General features: G+C 42.5%; 1 protein-coding gene across 2 annotated transcripts in view; it reads left to right on the plus strand.

Moving 5' to 3' along the window:
• The window catches only part of LOC143292486 (long-chain-fatty-acid--CoA ligase 5-like), an 85,698-nt gene that overhangs the window by 25,774 nt on the left and 37,508 nt on the right, over positions 1-22,416 (plus strand). For both annotated transcript variants that reach the window (XM_076602817.1, XM_076602818.1), the window contains 9 exons: positions 4,196-4,310; positions 4,639-4,706; positions 8,206-8,307; positions 9,001-9,100; positions 10,071-10,243; positions 11,413-11,445; positions 12,279-12,330; positions 13,057-13,127; positions 16,869-16,952. In XM_076602817.1, the coding sequence (XP_076458932.1) occupies positions 4,196-4,310; positions 4,639-4,706; positions 8,206-8,307; positions 9,001-9,100; positions 10,071-10,243; positions 11,413-11,445; positions 12,279-12,330; positions 13,057-13,127; positions 16,869-16,952 (798 nt within the window). The remainder of the gene's footprint in view (positions 1-4,195; positions 4,311-4,638; positions 4,707-8,205; positions 8,308-9,000; positions 9,101-10,070; positions 10,244-11,412; positions 11,446-12,278; positions 12,331-13,056; positions 13,128-16,868; positions 16,953-22,416) is intronic.

The raw sequence follows: 22,416 nt of genomic DNA on the forward strand, positions 1-22,416 counted from the left end.
TTGTGTGATCTGCAAAAATTTTACATGTACTCTTTAGTTCGCAGGGGAGATCATTTATGAATAAAGTAAATAGTATAGGTCCTAATATATTACCATTCGGCAGGCTGTACAAGAGAGTGTGGAACAACAAACACCTGAAGAAAGACACAAAGATCAGTGTGTACAGAGCTGTTGTACTGCCCACCCTGTTGTATGGCTCCGAAACCTGGGTCACCTACCGGCACCACATACGACTGCTTGATCGCTTTCACCAGCGCTGCCTTCGCACCATCCTCAGCATCCACTGGAGTGACTACATCACAAATGTCGAGGTCCTGGAGCAGGCAAAGACTATCAGCATCGAGGCAGTGCTGCTAAAGACCCAGCTACGTTGGGCAGGGCACGTGTCCAGGATGGAGGACCACCGCCTGCCCAAGATCGCGCTGTATGGCGAACTGTCCACTGGCCACCGTGACAGAGGAGCACCCAAGAAGAGATACAAAGACTCCTTGAAGAAAGCTCTCGGTGCCTGTCACATTGACCATCGCCAGTGGTCCGCAGTAGCCGCTGATCGAGAGACCTGGCGACGCACCATCCACCAAGCTGTCTCCTCCTTCGAAAACAACCGCAGGGCCAGCCTTGAGGACAAACGCAGAAGGAGGAAGAACCACGACGCTGCAGCTGCGAACCCAGACCAGACTTTCCCTTGCAACTGCTGCGGCCGACTCTGCTTTTCCCGCATTGGCCTTGTCAGCCATGAGCGTGCCTGCATCAGACGTGGACAACGCCCTTCCTAGATCTTCGTCAGCGAAGCCAGGCCATGATGATGAATATATTACCTTGTGGTATGCCACTTATAACATCAGCATTACCGGAGAATGAACTACTAATCCTAACCCTCTGAGTTCTTTTTGTTAGAAGGCCCCTTATCCAACCAAGTGTGTTTCCTGTAATTCAATAAGATTTGAGTTTCTTTAGTAGTCTTTCATGTAGTACAGAGTTAGATGCTTTTTTGAAGTCTTAAGTATAACAAAACACATCTATGTTTTCTCCCTTATCTATCTCTTTTGTAAAGTCCTCCATCACTTCCAAAACAATGATATAACATATCTATGATATCAGCACTAATAGTAGTAGTCGGATTGGGATAAGGCAAGCTTTGATCAGTTTGAAGCTTTTAAAAGTTCCTTATTTGTTTCAGAATATATTTTGGTAGAAATTTTGGTCAAGGTTTGACGTTTCATAAACTGATTTTTCAGTTAATTTATTCCTCAAACTTTCCAGAAATAGTTGAGAATTTTATAGAATTGTCTAGTTGATTCTGGAATGAAATAGTTGATGGTGCTTGTTTTGGATGAGTTTGCAGTCCATTTCATACATTAGTAATCATTACTGAAGGAGAACTTTTTGTATTATTATTTGAACGCTGTACAAATATTTTTACATCAGTATCTCTTGTGGAATTGTACTGAGGTGTAGAGAACTGATCCCAAGACACATGGTAATGACCGTTGAAATGTTTATATATCTCAATGAGATCACCATGTATCTTTTTACCCATAAGGGGAAATAATTTTAGATAAGTTAATCGATTATTTTAAGTCATGTGCTTACATTTGTGTACAAACTTTGTGGCTCTTCTCTCTATCGTATGCTCTCATTTGCAATCGATTTTTGCTTCAGATAGGGGCACCGCACAGTGTTTCCACACTTGAAGTCAGGTCGCACCAGAGCTTAGTATAGTTTCACAAAAAGGTCACTATCAACTTATAATCAAGATAAGTAAAAGTTCTTTTGATTGATAAAACTTTCCCAGGCAAATTTATACATTTATGACAGTCCTCAGTCCTTACTTGCAGTCTTCAGCAGCACAGATAGTGCAGCAGATGATTGGAAAGGTTATATTTCAGTCTAGATCAGTAGATGAAAAAAAGACTGTATAGGTTGCTGGCCATGAAAAATATTGCAGCATACTGCAACTGAGATTGTTCTATGCTAAACAGAACAGGTAAATTGTTTCCTTGATCTGATGCACATGCTCAGTTACGCACTTCTTTATATCTGTTTACAATTATACTGGCATGTCTTTTGGTGGGATGGTGGTGCACGCACACACACATAACACACTCACACACTCACACACACACACACACACACACACACACGTGTGCAAATCATGATTTTTATTCTCTGTGTCAACACTGCACAGAGGGGAACATAGAATGCAGAGATAAATCAGTCTGCTCATGTAGAACACAGCAAAAGCCATACTCAGCACTGGTTATCAGAACATATTAACCTTTCTCCCTTTCTCACACGTATATGCATGTGCACATTCTCTCACACACACACACACAGAGGCACACACGTGCACATGCACACATGCACACTGACACTCGAACCACACAAATAAGACAGAGCATGCATACCATTTTTTCATGGAAGTTTACATATATATGATATTCAGTGCAGTGTGTGTGTGTGTGTGTGTGTGTGTGTGTGTTAGATAATAGGGAGGGGAATGGGGAGGTATGTCATGCACTTTTTGAATCTACTTCTGTCTGCCAGCATAATGCCTGACAAGCTGTGCATTGGATAACTCACTTCTAGACAGGCACATGATGATTCACTTACTGATATTTAAATTTAGGCATAGAACCATACACATACCATTTTCCTCCACAAATGCACATTGCCCAGCCATACAAAAGGTATTCTTACAATAACAGGTTCCCTAAGATACTTGTTTGTGCGTCATGCATGCAGTTAAATTCATAAAGATGCAGTGAAATGTCAAAGCAGAGGTAGACAAATGCAGTGATAATGCCTTTGGTGACAGTGAAATTGCTAGCTTAACTGGATCAGCCTGCGATGGTGTTCTTTTCATCAAATGCATGATTAACAGCCTACTTCTAACTTTGTCACTCTTTTAAAAGAAAGTCCGATTGCATGCTGTTGGTGCATGTCTGCTAACATTACCCACAAAAAAAAAAGTTTGTTCATTTGTTTGTTCATTCTCACTAAGTGAGTAGACTTCTGGGACAAAAACACCTGCTTAGGTTTTTAATTCTGGCCCTACTTTTGTGCCCATTTTTCTTGCATTTCTGTGCTTTTCATTGAATGTGCCATGCATGAATTCTTCAACATTAGATAAATGATTCATGCAAATGCTTCAGAATCAAAAGTTGCTGCAAAAGTGAAAAATTAATGCAGATACACATACATACACATACATACATGCACACACTCAGACACACAGACACACCACCACTTGTGTGCGCGCGCGCACGCGCGCACGCGCACACACACACACACACACACACACACACACACACAAGTCTATTACCATCAGCTTCAAGTTGCTACAAAAGTGAAGGATTCATGCAGATACACATACATACATATATACACATACACACAAACACTCACATGCACACACACACACACACACACACACACACACACACACACACACACACACACACACACACACACATACACACACACTCACTCACTCACTCACTTAAACACACACACAATGATACACACACTCACATGCAAGATCCACAAAGTCAAAGGTTTTAAGAATTGAAGGAAAGATGTTTTCATGGCTAAATGTTTGAATATGGCATATAGACAAGCTGCAGACTTTACAAATTAGCAGAGATGTGTGTGTGTGTGTGTGTGTGTGTGTGTGTGTGCGTGCGTGCGTGTGTGTGTGCGTGTTTCTGTGTGTGCACGTGCATATCATTGGATAGACATGTAGTAAGTGTTGTTCAGATTCATTTTCCAACCCTGCAGGTGTCTGTATCCATTCAGTTGCAAATATGAATGTGAAGTAAAGACTACCTTTCAGTCCTTTTGAAACTAGACTAGATCTTATGGTCATAGTGTCCTCATTCTCGTTCACAAAATAATTACAGTGGTTTTGCTTCCCAGCTAAGCAAGTATAGCAGTCACTATGACTACACAGCAATGCAGGGTTATGGTAGGTGTCTGAGAGGTCTCATTGAGTGTGAGCTATTGACTTTTTTTGACTGTGAGTGGCATATAAAAACAGAAAAAAGGTGAATCCTTGTCCTGACAAAAATGGATTCCTTGTGTAAAACGTCTACAGACATGCATTTTGAAATGAACACTGTTGGACAAGAACAGCGTCATATGACAGAAGCTGATGCTTTCAAGTTGCTGACAAAAGTGTTGCTGTGTGTTCCAGCAAAGTGATGGGTCACGTATATCAGGATTGTGCAAGGATGGGAAACTGTCAAAAACACTCTTTGAGGACGTCAGCACCCTGTATGAGGGCTTCAAGCGAGGAGCTCAACAATCCCGTCAGTGCTAAGTGCAGTCTGAATGGTCATGAATGAATGTATGTGCATGTGTGTTTGTGTTGACATCTTATACTTATATTAATGTTTCTGAGAGGAATGATACATATGATGTAAATAGTCAGCAGTAGATGTGGACCTGATAGCGACATATGTCTGGCAGTGTGCATGTATGTGGATGTGACTAATATTTGCCAGACTGGGCATGTTACAAGAATGATCACCAATGTTTGGATCTGTTTGTGTAAGATGAATATTTAGTCAGCAGTGATGGTCGATCTGAATGAGATACAGCTGAGCAGTGCGTTTAGTAAGGGTTTGTGTGTTTCAGGCAATGGTCCCTGTTTGGGCTACAAGCCCTCTCCCACAACACCATTCCAGTGGATCTCTTACGATGAGGTAAGTGTTAGGATTGAAAGTTCCTAAGAACTAATGGAACACTCTTTGCTGGAGATCGGTTACATTTTCTTGTGTGTTTAGCAGAGTCAGGAAATATTAATAATCCATTTGATTTTTTTCGGCAAATAGTTACACATAACATTTTTATGTGTATAAATGATTTGGGGTTGTGGCAAGCCTTAGCAAATGCACATTGATGTTTGTGTGGAAATTCAGTATCAGTTTCAGTATTAATCCAAGGTGTCAAAACATGCAGACTGATCCATATAAAATGCTACACTACTTCTGCTTTTTGAAAAAAAAAAGGAGGGGATGCTGCTGTTTGTGGTGGTGGTGGTGGTGGTGTGTGTCCATCGAGATCGATGATGACCATCGTTGTCATCCAGCCGGGGGATGGGGGGAGGGTGGTGGTTGTTGGGGGGGATGCTCATGAATCTATCTGTGAATGCGCAGATGGCTGAATAGTCCAGTCTGCGCACGAAATGTTCGCTGACAGTTGGGGCAGACAAAGACAGGCATATCATTGTCAGGGAGCTTGTTTGCCCGTGACTTTCTGGCCTGCCTCTTCTGAACAGCTGCAGCAGTCCTGTTGACCTCGCACAACTTGGCACCTTTGTGCACAGCAGCACACCATTTGTCACGGTCCACTGCAGATTCCTCCCAGGAGTCAGGGTTGATATCAAACGCTTTCAGAGAGACTTTCAGAGTATCTCTGAAGCGCTTCTTCTGACCTCCGTGTGATCTCTTCCCTTGTTGCAGCTCGCCATAGAAGAGCCTTTTGGGCAGCTGATGGTCTGGCATGCGCACCACATGTCAGCCCAGCGAAGCTGGGACTGCATCAGGATGGTGAAGATGCTGGGAAGGGTGGCTTTTGCAAGCACCTCCGTGTCTGGGGTCCTGTCTTGCCACTTGATGTTCAATAGCTTCCTGAGGCATGTTGTGTGGAAGTGGTTCAGCTTCTTGGTGTGTCGTTGGTACACTGTCCAAGTTTCGCAGGCGTACAGTAGTGTGGGGAGAACTACTGCTCTGTAAACCTTTAGCTTGGTCTCAAGACCAATGCCTCTTCTGTTCCAGACATTTGCATAGAGTCTACCAAATAAAATGCTACACTACATCTGCTGTTTGAAAAAAAAAGGAGATGCTGCTGTTTGTGGTGGTGGTGGTGGTGTGTGTCCATCGAGATCGATGATGACCATCGTTGTCATCCAGCTAGGGGATGGGGGGAGGGTGGTGGGAGGGGGGGATGCTCATGAGTAACATTTTTATGTGTATTAATGATTTGGGGGTTTGGCAAGCCTTAGCAAGTGCACATTGATGTTTGTGTGGAAATTCAGTATCAGTTTCAGTATTAAGCCAAGGTGTCAAAACATGCAGACTGATCCATATAAAATGCTACACTACATCTGCTGTTTGAAAAAAAAGGAGGAGATGCTGCTGTTTTTTGTAATGTGTGGGTAACCACAAAATGGTATCCTATCCATTTAAAATGTTAACACTTTTAGTTATATTTATTGCCTGTATGCTTGGTGTTGCTTTTGAATGCATATGTGCAAATGACACAACACAACATGCATGTACACATAGATATCACATACTCAGAACTCTAAGACAAGCAAGAAAATGTCCATTAATTTGATGACAGATAATGGTAGTGGCCCATCAGATTGTTGACAGGGAATACGTCGGAGAAACTGAATGATAATTATGCTTTCTGAACATAAAAGAGAAAAAGTGTTGTTGTACATAGTGCCTTGTCTGTCTCTATAACTTTCAGTTGTAGCAAAATTTGTGTCTGCTACTTCTTTGTTGATTTGTTTACATTGAACTCCATTGCTGTGTGAGATTCCTGTTCTGGTTGCTAGGCATCTTACCTCTTGTTCATGAGAAACCCAATGTAGCCGGGTTGGCTACAATCTTCGTTGGGCCAGCTTAGCAGACGACTTTTGTGACTCTCCGAAGGTTACCAAGGAAGTTGTGAATCGGTCACAAGTTATCTCCCTTTACAGGGAACCGTATGATGATTTTCATCAATTTGTTAAATTATAAACACTTCCTTATAGATTAGATTATAGTTTTTATGTTATTGGACTTCAGAAAGATCATACTTCTCAACTGTGATGATATCATTTGGCCAGGTAGCTTATAACTCTTTTAAAAAAACTAATATTTATGTGAATGAATTTTGGCGTGATCTTCAAAATCCACTCAGTTGAAACATATAAAATACCTTTTTTTCTATAAATCGATATAGTTGCCGTGGAATTTAGATTGTGCATTAAAATGTAAATGATTAAGCTTTCTTCTCGTGTATCGCTTTCCGTGTACACATAAGTTATAGGCATGCGATAGTTCGAAATGTCTGACAGTATTTCGGCCCCACAAAACTATCTCTTCTTCAAGCCATTGGAATTCGTCAGTGCTGATTTGAGCAAAATATGTTTTTACAATACCTAGACATTTTTATAGCGTGTCTTGTAGATGTTTGCATTTCTGTTATCAATCTGATTCGTATCATACATGTATAGTTGTTTTGTAGTTGGTCTAAATGAAGTATTTCATTGTCGATCACAAGTGCCAAAAACACCGCCAAGCGGTGGCGACACGGGAGTTGTCCGTTGAGTTTTCTCTTGAATTTTGACATAAAAAAATCTTTACTCTAGAAGCAGATTCTATAGATGATTTTTATATAGTTGGAAATTCAGGATTTTCAGTTACTTAACTGTTGCAATTATATTACATATCGCGACGTTTTAATTGTTGTAATGTACAAAAATGATACATGAACTCGTTAAAAGCTCGTTCATTCAGCGACTCTTTTTGTTTACAGTTTTTAACTACATTATTTTTGTAGAAAATGGTTTAGCTTAAGAAAGTGCTCATTTCTTGTAGTTTTGTGTGATATATAATATGTCTATGTTAGTTCCCCGAGCCAAAAGTCAGAAGCCGCTAAATTTGGTCAAACAAACACAAGCTTGGCCCCTCAAGGCTCATGGAGGGCCGGTTTTGTAAGTCGCTTCGCGGCGCTGGCTTTGCGGTTCGGCGGAACAGAATATAAGGAGTGAGCGAGTGCCAGACAAATAGAGAACTCTCCTGGTCTGGAAGAATGAGAGAATAAAAGAAGAAAAACCGGCGCACCGCCTACCCGAGTCTACCTTGCCTGGCTGCAGCTCTCTTCTGCTAACACCTTCTACCTGTCTTCACCTTCTCTAACACCACCTTACCATCCTGTCACACCAAATACTACAAAGGCAGAGCCATGAAAAAGTTGATGGTGGTCATTGTATGAAAGAAGTGTCCACTTTTCCCAAGATGACTGAAAAATGAAATTGGTGATGTGCATTGTGAAAGTTGAACGAAATGAGCTATCAATTTTGAAAAAGGTGTACTGATTTTGTGTGAAAATGCTTCAGAACACACACACATGCACACGCACAAGCACATGCACACGGACACACACACACACACATAAAAAGGTGATGCAAGATGATGTGCTGTGCAGGTGCTGGAGAGAGCAGAGTATGTGGGAGCAGGACTGATTTCCCTAGGCCTCAGTCCCCAAAACAGCACACGTGTTGGTATTTATTCCCAGAACAGGCCAGAGGTCAGTTCACACATGAATATTTGTGTGCATGCATGTATAAGCACATGTGGATGCTCACAAACACATGATCTCAACCTTTCTTTAGCATTTTCAGACTCATATGTGTGCAAAGAGAAAAAGATATATACAAATACATACATATATATATATATATATATATATATATATATCATAGTTGATGTAGGTAATGCACAAAAATTTGGACAGTACTGCTCATGGACAGAAATCTTTATGAATTCGTGAGTGTTAGATAATAAACAGTCAACTTTTGCTCCTTAAAATTGACAAATGAAAACAACTTCAAGCCAGTGCTGCAGAGTGTTATCCATGGTATTGCGTACAGATAAATAAAAAATGCACATAGGACAGTTGTAGACTGGGAATATGTTACCAGTTGGTTATGCACTTGGCAAATATCTTTCCATTTCATGAGATTATGGAGGAATATGTCATTCCAGTAGGTCATGAGATTATGGAGGAATATGTCATTCCAGTAGGTTCATGTTCTTCACTTCAGTTGGTTCAAGTTCATGTGTTGTTTTTATTACGTGATCTGTTCCATATCTGTTCGAAAAATGTTGGTTTTCTAGACTATCAAAGTTATTTATCCATGTTAGTGCATTGAATTAGATTTGTTTGACTTCCTTGAATTAACATGTGCAACTGGTACAGCTGTTTGGGTATCTTTTTCAGTACGTCATCACAGACTTGGGGTTGTGGTCCTATTCCATGGTGGGGGTTCCCCTATATGATACCCTGGGTGTGGAGGCCTGCAACCACATCATCAATCAGGGTAGGCACTGGCTGACACATACAATTGTTGTGTAGGGTTTGTGTTCATGTGGTGTTTGTGTGCTCACACATGGACATGTTTTTGTATGTGTGTGTTTGCTTGCTTTGCTTGCAGGTTTGCATGCATGTGTGTGTGGTTTTTTTTTTTTTTTTTTTTTTTTTGTGTGTGTGTATGTAAACAAAATGAGTCTATGTAACAGCCCTGTTTTAGTTGTCCATCTGTCTTGTCTGCAGGGGTGCCTCTGGTAAACTGTAACAAATCTATTTTCTCCGGATGTACTTTGTATGTTAACACCATGTTTGATTACAAAAAAAAGTCGTTTCTGTATACATTTATAGGGGTACATGTTTTCCTGATCACGAAAAAAAAAAATTTTGTTCACTTCCAGATTGACAAAATTTTACTTCGGTCATTTGAGGATCATTGCCAGATAATGTGACAATGAAAAAGAGATGATAGAGGAGGTGATGACATGAGTAATGACAAAGATGATGATGATATGTATAATGATGACAAGAGTAATAATAAAGGTAGTGATGACAAAAGTAGTGATGAAGATGGTTGTGATGTGGGTAATGATGACACAAGTAATGATAAAGGTGGTCCTCATGTGAGTAATGATGATGCAAGTAATGATAAAGGTGGTAATGACATGAGAAATGATAAAGGTGGTAATAATGATAAAGGTGGTGATGATATGATTAATGACAAAGATTTAGATGGTAATAATTTCAAAAGTGGTGATGATGTGAGTAATGATGACATTTGTAATTAAGGTGGTGGTGATGTGAGTAATGATATGAATAACAATACAAGCAGTGATGACATGAGTGCTGATATATAATAGCGGTGGTGATGAGAGTAATGACATGAATATGGCAAAGGTGGTGATGACATGACTAATGATAAAAGTGGTGATGATGTGTAGCCACAGTGATGATCATAGTGTGGCTGTGGTGTGTGATGGCAGCGGAGATCAAGGTGGTAGTGTGCGACACCAGTGCAAAGGTGAAGAATTTGCTGAGTCGTAAGAAGGACACACCTAGCCTGAATACTGTGGTGGTGATGGAGGAATTTGGTGGGGACCTCAGCGGCATGGCATCGCAGGCCAAGCTCAGGCTTGTCCCCTTTGAGTTTCTGGAGGTGCTCTTGATGATTTGCTGTGCTTGAATGTGTGTGCGTCTGTCAGTGTTAGGTTGTATTCTCAGATGAATTCCCCCACTTTGGATTAATAGAAAGGAGGTGGATGTCCTTCGCTCTTTCATTTTGCTTTCATAGGCTGCAACTCTACATGTATGACCATTTTTACCCAGGCTTGTAGGTGCACAAATGCAGCTGCGCAAGCATACTTTCAGACATCAGCGAATGTGGGTTTTGCAGCCCATGAATACAGAAAGAAAAAGAAAAAAAAGAATTAGCTCATTCGTTTTCCTATCCCCTCCCCATTTTGTTCCTCCATAGTTGTCTGAATGGATTAGAAATTGAGATTTATGACAACCAATATCTCCAAATGTGTGTGTGTGTGTGTGAAATGATTATATGGTTGAATGTGTACGTTTTTGTGTGTGAATATGTGTGAAAGTGTGTGTGTGTGTGTGTTGATTGAGACTGTGTATATATTGTTTAGCTACGTACTTTGTGTATGTTTGTGCATGTTGTTGTTTTGGCTGTCTCAATTTTTTTTACTACATAAATTTAAGATAAAATCATCTATATATATCCTGCTTCAGTCTTTCAATGTTATATTGACTATTGACATCTCATGTAGATATTCTTTTTTTCTGATTTCAGGATCTAAATCTGCTTGTTGTTTTTTTGTTTTGTTTTTTTGTGTGTTTTGTGTGTGTGTGTGTGTACATACACACACACACACACACACACACACACATATATATATATATATATATATATATATATATATATATATCTCCTGCTTCAGCCTTTCAGTGTTAAATTGACATCTCATGTAGATATTCTTTTTTTTCTGATGTCAGGATCTAAATCTGCACTGTTTTTGTAAAGCAATACGATCACAGAAGACAAACTGGATTATCATTATTTCTGTTTTTCCAAAGTAAGAGGCGGGCATTTACAAAGTATTTCTTAGCGGAAAAAAAGAAAAAAAAGGTATTCACCTGTGAAATGTATTTCTTCTGTTCCCTGTGGACTGCAACTTGTATAGTCAGCCGTTCTACAGCATGCCTGTTTGTTAATGTTGTAATAAAAAAGATGGCATGGGTACAAAGATTGGGTCAGAATGTGCACAGTCACAGCCTGAATACTTTCAAGACAGATGGAATGTTCTGTTTCAGAGTTTGGGACAAGCAAACCCAGCACCATTGAAAGTAAGTGGACTTGGATTGGGTGGAGTTTAGAGTGAAAGTCATTCTATATAATCATTAATAGTAGCTGTCTTCAACAGTGATCATTGAGAATGCTTGACTAATGTGTAAAAATAATTGAATTGAGAGTGTGCAATATTCCACAGAGAGAGAGAGAGAGAGTAGATTTTCGCATGGGTATGCACAGCAGAAGTTATTTGAACCAGGCTTGGTGTGATGATAGAAACAAATAGATAAGTAAAACCATTCACTGTAAAAAGAAAAAAAATTCACCATGTCATCTGCGGCAGACATTTAATGAATTCCATTCTGTAAAGTTTGTGTTATTTGTATATGAACATTTTCTATTCTTTTGTTTTATACATATGACTGGAACAAGAACATCACTCTTTCTAATTAATAATCATCTTCATTTGTTATTGCAGCTGTGTTGTCTGAAAAAAATGTTATGAAAATATTTTATTTGAAAGAGAGCCTTCACTAAACTTGTGGTGTTATAAAATTCTATGAACTCTTTACCATTTACATCACAAATCAGACATATGATTGTGTAATGGACAACAAAAATGCCAAGAAGAAATATGTGCAAGAACTTAGAGTCTGGTGTTTCAGTTTTCAGATGGCAGATTTCTGCTTCAAGATGTGAGGAATCTATGTCACCCCCCCCCCCCCCCCCTTCCTCCCCTCCCCCCCCCCCCCCACACACACACACACCCATACACACACACAAGCACAAACACACACACTCATACACACACACACACACACACACACACACACACAGCCATCAGAACATTCATATTTGAAGAAATGGAAGAGAAGTTTATGTGTTACAGCTGGCCAAACCAGATGATGTGTGCATAATCTGTTACACCAGCGGCACAACAGGTAATCTTTCACCAATACATCTTTTACCTCCACTACAACCTTAACTCACTCCTTTTCTTTCTACCTCTCTTTCTCATCCTGCCCTCTTTCTCTGTTTTTTCTCTCGTTACCTTTCATGTTTTCAACACCTAACTTGCGTGGGTGGGGTTATGTGTAGGTCAGGCATCTGCCTTTTTTTAGCACTTGTATTGTAGGGTATCAGTCAGCACGTGTTCATGCTTCTTCAAAACTGAAACTGTACGCATAACAGAACATAGAACATAGATGCGGAAATAGAATAAATAGAATATGTCTTTATCACCACATACTAAGGACAAAAGGAATATTAGAGGATAAGGAGGGATAGTACAAAAATGTACAAGCATTTTTAGTTGAATCATGTTAAATCGCATATACAGCTAGAATTTAGTTAGACATTGATGCACATACATATGAATGCAAGCAAAAAATGTACACAGAATTTTTATTTTTTTTAACTTTACAGTGTACACTTCCATCATGAATCTGTTGGACTTATAAGAAGACAAAACAGGAGAATAGAGAACAGTGACAGGAGGGAGTGGAAGAAGAAATGAGGGTGGTCTGTAACAGAAATTATTCCTGATTTTGGTGCAGAAAAGCCAAATTCTATTCAGTAACTGAACTGTATTTTATGTATAGTATGTCCCATCAATATATGAATAAATGAAACAGGATGGTGTGTGTGTGTGTGTGTGTCGTTTCCAGGAGTTCCCAAGGGGGCAATGCTGACTCATCAGGGTTTCGTGGCTACATGTTCTGCTTGTCTCCAGCAAGTGGTCAGTCTCTGTCTTGAGTGCATGTCTCATTTTCCATGTTGATTGCCTGGTACAAGTGTGGTATCTGTAATTGTATACTATTGTTTGCCTGCATGTTTTGGAGTCTCTACTCAGCTCTGTGTGTGTGTGTGTGTGTGTGTGTGTCTGTGCCTGCACTTATATTTCTTCCTCTTGTGTTACCGATAGTGTCTGTGTGCATGTTATTGATGTCTGTACTATACTTCCTCAGGGGGTTAGGGGGTGCACGGGAGGGGTAGTACCTCTAGAGGGGGGGCTTGTCACGCTCTTCCAGGAGTGGTTCATCCTCTGTTGGTCCCCACCGGCACCCAGCTCTCACCTATGGGTCCTAGAAGCTGCTAGCATGCGGCAGCGCCCAACCCCCAGGCAACGACATTGACAGGCTGGCTAAAATAGGTGAGGGTAGCCGACGGGTCTCAAACCCTCGGTGAGTTAGGGCTTGTCTACCCAAGCATGTAAAGACTGGATCCGGCGGACTCTGTAGAAGAAACCTTCATGGTTCATTGGAGAGGAAGGCGGTTGCAGCAGAGCACTGTGGAGTGCTGAGGGCAGGATGAGGCACATAGGACATCCTGGTCATCCACTGCACCCGTTTCCATCTCCAGTCATCTTGACCTCGTCTTGCTACTGGATACAGACGGTCTCGGACAAGAGAGTGAGGTCGACGGTGCGCAACTCCTCCTCACTATAAACAAAGTCATCGCGCAAGTCATCAGTCATCCTTCATCCCATACCATCATTTTCCCCAAGCCCTGTGGCGACAGGCGAGCAACGAATCGACAGGTGTGGGTACACTGGCAGTCGTTGCCACGGACCTGCACACAGGCGGCTCAGGCCATAGGGTCATTTTTCACAGACTGGAGCAGCAGTGGAGATCAGCAGCCCCCTGAGCGACTGAGCAGCCCTCTTCAGGACAGCACTGCTCACCTCCATGGCATGAGGAAGGGGCTAGAAAAGGTGCCCAAAACATTGCCTGCTCCACACCACCCTAGTCAGCATACCGCGGCTGACGGGGACCCTACTCAAGCGGTCGACACACAAAGGAAAGAAAGAAGGAAACAAGGAGCACCCCATTGACCATTGCTACATGGAACGTGCGTATGCTTCTGGACAGAGGCGACTCAGCCAGACTGCAGAGACACACAGCACTCATTGCGAGTGAACTAGCCAGGTACAACATCGACATCGCTGCCTTAAGTGAGACCAGACTGGCAGAAGAAGGCGAACTCTGTGAGCGAGGCGCAGGCTACACCTTCTTTGGAGTGGTTGCAGACCTGAGGAGAGACATGAGGTTGGAGTTGGCTTTGCAGTGAAGACAACCCTTGTTGGCAAGCTGGCTGGCCCCCCGAAAGGAGTGAACGATCGCCTGATGACAATGAAACTCCCTTTATGCAACGGGAAGAAGTTTACCACTATTGTCAACGCCTACAGGCCCACCATGACCAACCCGGATGAGATCAAGGACAAGTTCTACGAGGACCTGAACGCTGTCATCACCACTGTTCCCAACACAGACAAGCTCATCATTCCAGCAGACAGACAAGCCAGTGAAGGATAAGAACGGGAAACCACTGACAACTGAGGAACAGCTGAAACGATGGGCAGAACACTTCAGGGAGCTGCTGAACTGCCCCGCCCTTGATGCACCACCAGACATCCCACCCGCAGAGATAGAACTGCCCATCAGCTGCGACAGTCCCTCAAAGGCAGAGATCAAGAGGCCATCATGACTGAGAAATGGGAAGACTGCAGGGCCGGATGAGATACCAGCAGAAGCCATCAAAGCAGACATGGAAACAGCTGTCAACATGCTATACAGCCTCTTTAGCCAGATCTGGGAGGAGGAGGAGGTACCGGCCCAGTGGAAAGAAGGAATCATCATCAAGCTGCCAAAGAAAGGAGACCTCAGGGACTGCAGCTACTACCGAGGGATCATGCTCCTGTCAACGCCAGGCAAGGTTCTCAACAGGGTTCTACTGGAAAGGATGAAAGAGACCGTCGACCCCAAGCTCCGAGACCAGCAGGCAGGCTTCCGGTGGAACAAATCCTGTGCCGACCAGATCGCCAACCTGCGCATCATCATGGAGCAGTTGCTGGAGTGGAACTCCCCCCTCTACATCAGCTTCATAGATTATGAGAAGGCCTTCGACAGTGTTGACAGAGAGATGCTGTGGAAGCTGCTGAGGCACTACGGAGTCCCAGAGAAGATGATCTCCCTCATCCGGTGCATCTACCAGGACATGAGCTGCAGGATTGTCCACGCAGGCCAGCTGCCCGAAAGTTTTGAGGTGAAGACCGGAGTTCGTCAGGGGTGCCTGCTGTCACCATTCCTCTTCCTCCTGGTCATCGACTGGATCATGAAGACCACTACAACAGGCAGGAACAACGGTATACAGTGGACACTCTGGACACAGCTGGACAACCTCGACTTTGCTGACGACCTGGCACTCCTGTCACACAACCACAGCCAGATGCAGGACAAGACCACTTGCTTGGAGACCACGTCAGCCAGGACAGGGCTCAAGATCAACAAGAAGAAGACCGAGCTGATGAAGATCAACACCACTGCCAACACACCAGTCACAGTTGGTGGAGAGCCCACCAGGGAGGTGGAGTCTTTCGTCTACTTGGGAAGCATGGTTGACCGACAGGGAGGCACGGACCGAGACGTCACAGCCAGAATCAGTAAGGCAAGAACAGCTTTCATCATGCTCAAGAACATCTGGGCATCTGGAGCAATCAGTATGAAAACCAACATCACACGCCAAGCCCTGACATGGAACCCGCAGGGAAAGAGGAAGAGAGGCCGGCCTCGCAACAGCTGGAGGCGAGACACCGAGGCAGAGCTGAAGCAGCAAGGGACCAACTGGGCTGCAATGGCCAGAACAGCCCAGAACAGAGTGCGATGGCGAGGGGTCGTCAATGGCCTATGCTCCACCAGGAGCGATGGACATCAGTGAAGTGAAGTGTGTATACACATGAAGGGGTTTTAGGCGGTAGAATGTCTGCACATATGTTGATCTAGAAGATCGGAAAAATATCCACCCTTAACCCACCAGGTGCACCAGGGATCGAACTCAGAAAACTTGGGTGAGAATCCAGTGCTCTAACCATTAGACCTCCACATCTAGTTCTTTTTTGTTTTTTATAGACTATAGCAAATTTTGTTCACAGTCACCTTTTCATTTTTCACTCCTTGCTTTGAGATGGATTTAAGGGCTGAGATGGAGTTACCAGCTGGTGAAGATAGGCATAATGTATCGGTAAAACCTGTTGAAATGCCATCGTGAATCGGAATCATATCAAGGTTGATCTTGGGACCCAGAAGTGAATGAAACCTTCCCATGAAACAGAATCATAAAAGTTCACAAACAATTCACATTTACACAATGTATTAGAGGGAACAGGGACAGGATGGATTCAAAGAGGCAGAGATTTACGGATCAGACAAGCCAGCAGATGACACAATATATGAAGACAGTTCTGAACATCAGGGCCTCAGCATCAACCTGAGCTGAAGGTACAAAATGGCAGTGATGTGCACCCAGTAATATGCTGCACCTTTTGTATTGTCAAAAGTGAATTTTTAAAGAATTTGTAGGATGCGCCTTATGATCCAGAGTGTCTTGTCAGTAAAATGTGGAATGTAATTGATCAGTTTCTTTGTGTTTGTGTTTAACTGCATACAGAGACATATTGATGCAGTGTGACTGTCTGTTTCAGTTGGCAGGAGGTATTGAAGTACATCCAAGCGACATCATGATTTCTTATCTGCCCTTAGCTCACTCCTATGAACGACTTTTACATGTAAGTTGAATGTTTGGAAATGCATGTGCTTGGGAATGTTAAGGCGTTAGTACACATCATTACAGCATATCCACTTGTCTGTCTTTGTGTTTTTTTCTTTCTTTGTTCTGATTATCTGTTGTTGTTTTTTTAAGGATTGGTGATAATTTTTTGTTTGCTTCAGCAGTTTGTCTTCATCCTTGTATAGCATCATATGTTTCATTTTATTCAGAAGCATTATTGTAAGTTCTTTTTGTCTTTCTTTTATTTTAATCAAATAAACATATTGAGATTATTACATGAGGAATAGATAAGTGATTTTTAAGCTGTTAATGAATAGATTGTTTGGCAGCAAGCACTAAGCAATCCAACCCAGAAACTAGTTAAAAGAGCAACAAAAAGAAACAGAATGATTTAAGGAAAGCACTCAGAACAGGCATCACTCAATCTATGACTTTGATAATTAAAAGCAGTCAGTTTCAGTTTAGATGAGACTTCAAGGCTTGTGGGCTTATCTGTCTAAGCAACATCTGCTTAAGAGAAAAAGAAATAAAAAAGGGTGGGGTGTGTGTAATATTATCATTCATATAGCCACATCTACTGCATTGATGATTCTGATACAGCATTAACACATCAGTGACATTTTTTGTTAACAATGCCATGCAACAGTAAACATAAAAGCTGATGCTCATAACGAAGCCCCAGACATCCTCAGACTTCTTGTATTCAGCATCATAACATTACATGGTGGCAGCGGCTACAAGCTCAACTTCGATCAACTTCAAAGCGATACTCACGTAAGCATTGCTTGAGAATATATTTAAATTGAGATTGACGCATGTTGTTGAAACCCAAAATGACCGTGAAATGGCTGTTGATGGGTGGCCAGAGATCTGCAGTAGTTTACCAAAATCTGTCAAACCTTATTGGTCATGCATGAGTGTTGAAGATAGTTTGATCCTCAAAGGTGACAGAATCATTATTCCAGAAAAAATGAGACCCTACATCTTAGAGAAAATACACTTTGGACACCAAGGAGCAGAAAAATGCAAACTGATATCCCAAACAGCTGTTTTGTGTCCGGAGGTGAAGGTCGCACGCCTAACAGGCTGAGTGATTCTAGCTCTCCATATTTTTGTTTATTGTGTTGGTTGTGTTTGGTGTTGTGTGGTTAGGTTCTGCGGAGTGTTTCGTCATGGATCCCTTCGAACAATGGATGTATGTGTGTGCCCCGATCTACATCAGACTTGCTGTATTCTGGATTTCTTTTTCTGCTTTCCTCTCAGTTTTGAACTGTGCTGGCCCGCCATTCATCTCTCCCTTCAACATGCCTGTACACGTGCAAAACATAACGTTCAGTGGTAGTGGACAGGTGGGCAGCTTTTGTCAAGGTGAGCGCAACGTCCCTCCCTTTGTTCTGTACTCGTGCGCTGAACTGTTTGCTATCGAACCTGCACCTTTGACCCCTGACCTAGTTGTGCGCCTGCGAGGAACAGGCATAGGCGCTTGCCTGCCGCGAAGACGAACTCGCCGTGCAGGAAAGAGAAAACAAAAGCCCATCAAAACTGTCGTTTCCGTACGGACCCCCAACAGCACTACTGTCAGTACCCCTGATGTGTCACCTGTGTGTGTTGACAGATCCACTTCATGCGCCGCTGTTTGTGCTGCTTCCAACCTCAACACACGTGTTCCTGCTAACATTTTTACTTCCCGTGACATTGTCCCCTCTGATGACAATATTCCGATCTGTAATGTATCCCCCGTGTCTCTGCTCCGCTTCCTACTCCTGCCACACCTGTCTCAACTCCCGGACCTTTTTCTTCCTTCCCATTGTCCTCCACTGCTCAGTCACCATCTTGTTCTTCCACTGTCTGTCTGCCTGACTCACCTGCTTCACCATTAGATTCCTCTCTCCTTACCTCTGATCTCTTTCATGCTGTCTGTTTAATGGTCAATCTGTCTGCCCTGATCAAAAGATTGACTATATTTCTGATTTTATTTTTGAAAAAAACTTTGATATCGTATTTCTTACCGAAACCTGGTTAAAGTCACAAGGTCACAGACCCAAACTTAAAAAACTGACCCTCCCTGGATTCAAAACTATGTCACTTCCTCGATTGTCTCGTGGAGGTGGCATCACCACATCTACAGAGATATCTTGGAGTCTTCCCTCTCCTTCTCCCATAACCACGCCTTTCCACATGATACCTTTGAAATGCTAGAAGTCACTCTCACTGTTCCGGTCACTCAATCATTTTCTGTTGTCTCTATCGTTCTCCTCCTAGTCGTAAAAATAACCTAACGTTTTCTCAGTTTCACGATGAGTTCCGAACACTACTTGATTACTACAGCCTTCGTTCTGGCAAACTTATTATCATCGGAGATTTCAATTTTCATTTCAACAACCAAACTTCCACTGATGTCAAACGCCTATGTCTATCTCTGTTCACTCATTCTCTCTCTCAGTTTGTTACAGAACCAACACACAGATCTGGCCATACGTTGGACTGGCTCATCGCACGTGACTCTGATGCCATGGTTGCGTCAGTGACTGTAACTGACAAACTTTCTTCCGACCATTCTGCTGTTATATTCTTGCTTAATATTTCAAAACCTACCAGAACCAAAAAATCTGTTACTTGTCGCAACCTGAAATCCATCAACATTAACATTTTTTCTTCTCAAGCTGCTGAACGCCTGTCCAAAATTTCTTCCTGTACCGACGTATCCACACATTACAATACTGTCCTCTCTCAACTGCTGGATGAACATGCACCCCCCCAAAACCTGCATGCTCCCTGACAGACCCTCCGCCCCATGGTACACACAAGACATTCGACTTGCAAAATGCAAACGTCGCCAACTGGAAAGACGATGGCGATCAACAAAACTGCAAGTCCACAATCAGATATTCCGAAAACAAATAAGTAAAGTCAAAAATATGATCTCATCAGCAAAAACAAACTTCTTTTCTTCTCAAGTTCTTGATGCCACATCCACCAGATCTCTTTACTCTGTCATGTCAAATCTTCTTGGAACTGCAAAAAAGACTCCTCTTCCTTCTGCCTACACTTATCTGAACTCCCCAATGTCTTCTCCTCTTTCTTTTTCGACAAAGTCCAAAATATTCGTACCATCTTAGACCAGATGTCTTTCCAACCTGTTTATCCTGATCCTCAATTCGGCGGCACTCCTCTCCATTCCTTTAATCCATTGACTGAAACAGAAGTTCATGAAATCCTGAAAGAAATGACAATAAAATCCTGTGAGCTCAATCCTGTACCAGCCTCGGTCTTTTCCCAGTGTGTCTCACATCTTCTCCCCACAATCACCAATATTGTCAACTCATCCCTTCTCACTGGAACGCTTCCATCCACTTTCAAAACTGCAATCGCCGGCCTTTTCTGAAGAAACCCAACCTTGATGCAAACATTTTGAAAAACTATCGACCAGTTTCTAATCTTCCATTCATGTCCAAACTCCTTGAAAAAGCTGTCCTCAAGCAGCTCAACAGCCACCTTTGTTTCAACAATCTCATCCACCCATTTCAGTCTGCCTATCACGCTGACCACAGCACCAAAACCACTCTCCTCCACATTCTGAACAATCTACTGATAGCGTCCGACTCAGGAAAAATTTCCCTTCTTACTCTTCTCGACTTGTCAGCCGCCTTTGACACGATAGACCATTCAATCCTTCTTTCCCGTCTTCATTTTACATTTGGTATCAACGGCACTGTTCTAAACTGGTTCAAATCTTATCTCACTGATCGATTCCAGTCTGTCATTGTTGATCATTTCCAATCTGAACCCGTTAAAATCGAACATGGAATCCCACAGGGATCTGTTTTAGGCCCAGTGCTCTTCACACTGCACACTGCTCCTCTCGCTGAAATTATCAACCACCATAATATCAGTCATCATTCTTATGCTGATGACACTCAACTCCAGAAGAGTGATACCCCTGAAAAATTGTTGTCACTCTTGCAAGAAACATCCAACTGCTTCCTGGACATTCAAAACTGGATGACTCGAAATAAGTTACAATTGAATGCGGACAAAACTGAAGTAATGATCATAGGAACTAAACAAAAACTGTCTTCCATCACAATTGACATAATCAAACTTGGCAGTACATCCATCCCTCTTTCCATGTCAGTCAGGAACCTCGGTGTAGTCCTTGACAATACACTGTCCATGCAAAAATTTATCAGTCAGACATGTCAGTCCTGCTACTGTCAACTGCAGCGACACTGTCCATGCAAAAATTTATCAGTCAGACATGTCAGTCCTGCTACTGTCAACTGCGGCGCATCAGTGCTGTCCGGAAATATCTGTCCACTGGCGCAACATCTAGACTTGTCGTTTCTTTCATTCTCTCTCGCATTGACTACTGTAACTCTCTATTGTCTGGTTTGCCTGCTTCATCCATTCAGTCCCTTCAGCGCATACAAAACTCTGCTGCCCGACTCGTCCTCAGAAAGAAAAGATCTGAGCACATCACTCTTCTTTTGCAACATCTCCACTGGCTCCCTGTCTCACACCGAATAAAGTACAAGATCAGCACTCTATGTTATAGATGCATTCACAAAACTGCCCCTTCCTATCTCTGCGGCTGCCTTCACCTCTACTTTCCATCTCGCTCACTACGATCGGCTTCGGATCCACTCTGTTTACGCATACCCAGATTCAAACACTCGACTGTTGGCCGCCGTTCTTTCTATGTCTCTGGACCTTGCGATTGGAATGAACTTCCTCTTTCACTTTGTCAAGTCTCCACACTCAGCTCTTTCAAGTCTGACCTTAAAACCCACCTCTTCCCAAAATAGCTTCCCTTGCCTGCCCTTCCTTGTCTTTAGTTTCTACAGTTTTAGAGTTATGCATGCGTGTGAGTGACTGGTGCGAAAGCGCTTTGATTTGTCTCTGCACAAGATTCAGCGCTGTATAAATACCATTATTATTATTATCATTTTCTGGAATGGCATCAGTTAAGACATTGATGAAACAGTCAAAATGTGTATGACATGCCAAACGTACAGAAATAGCCAAACCAAAGAAACATTCATTCAACATGAAGTTCCTGAATGCCCTTGACAAATTCTAGCAGAGATGCCAACTGTTACGATTTCGCCATATCTTGTTAGGCTCGAACGCAGTTTGTTCTGACGTTACGCCAAGGTCAAAATTGTTCTGACAAGTTCATTTTCAACTACATAGCATGGTCGCATGCTTTCCTGTTGTGACATTACCCAGACGCTCTAGACCGATCGATCACAAGGCCAAGGCAGTCATTACTAACCTTGGTCTCAAATGATGATGCTCAGCTAATCGCATGTGTGTTTACATTGAAACAACATTGATAGACCAGTCAGCTTAATTGTTTGCCCGAACAAGAGAGAATGTGGCTAAAAAGTTGCGTCTTGGTCAAACGGTGTCTGTGCCCGGTGGATTAAGCTATGGTTTACTGATGTGGCTTGGAGTCTGAG

The sequence above is a fragment of the Babylonia areolata genome, chromosome 18, assembly GCF_041734735.1.
Source record: "Babylonia areolata isolate BAREFJ2019XMU chromosome 18, ASM4173473v1, whole genome shotgun sequence".
In the NCBI taxonomy this organism is placed as follows: Eukaryota; Metazoa; Mollusca; class Gastropoda; order Neogastropoda; family Buccinidae; genus Babylonia; species Babylonia areolata.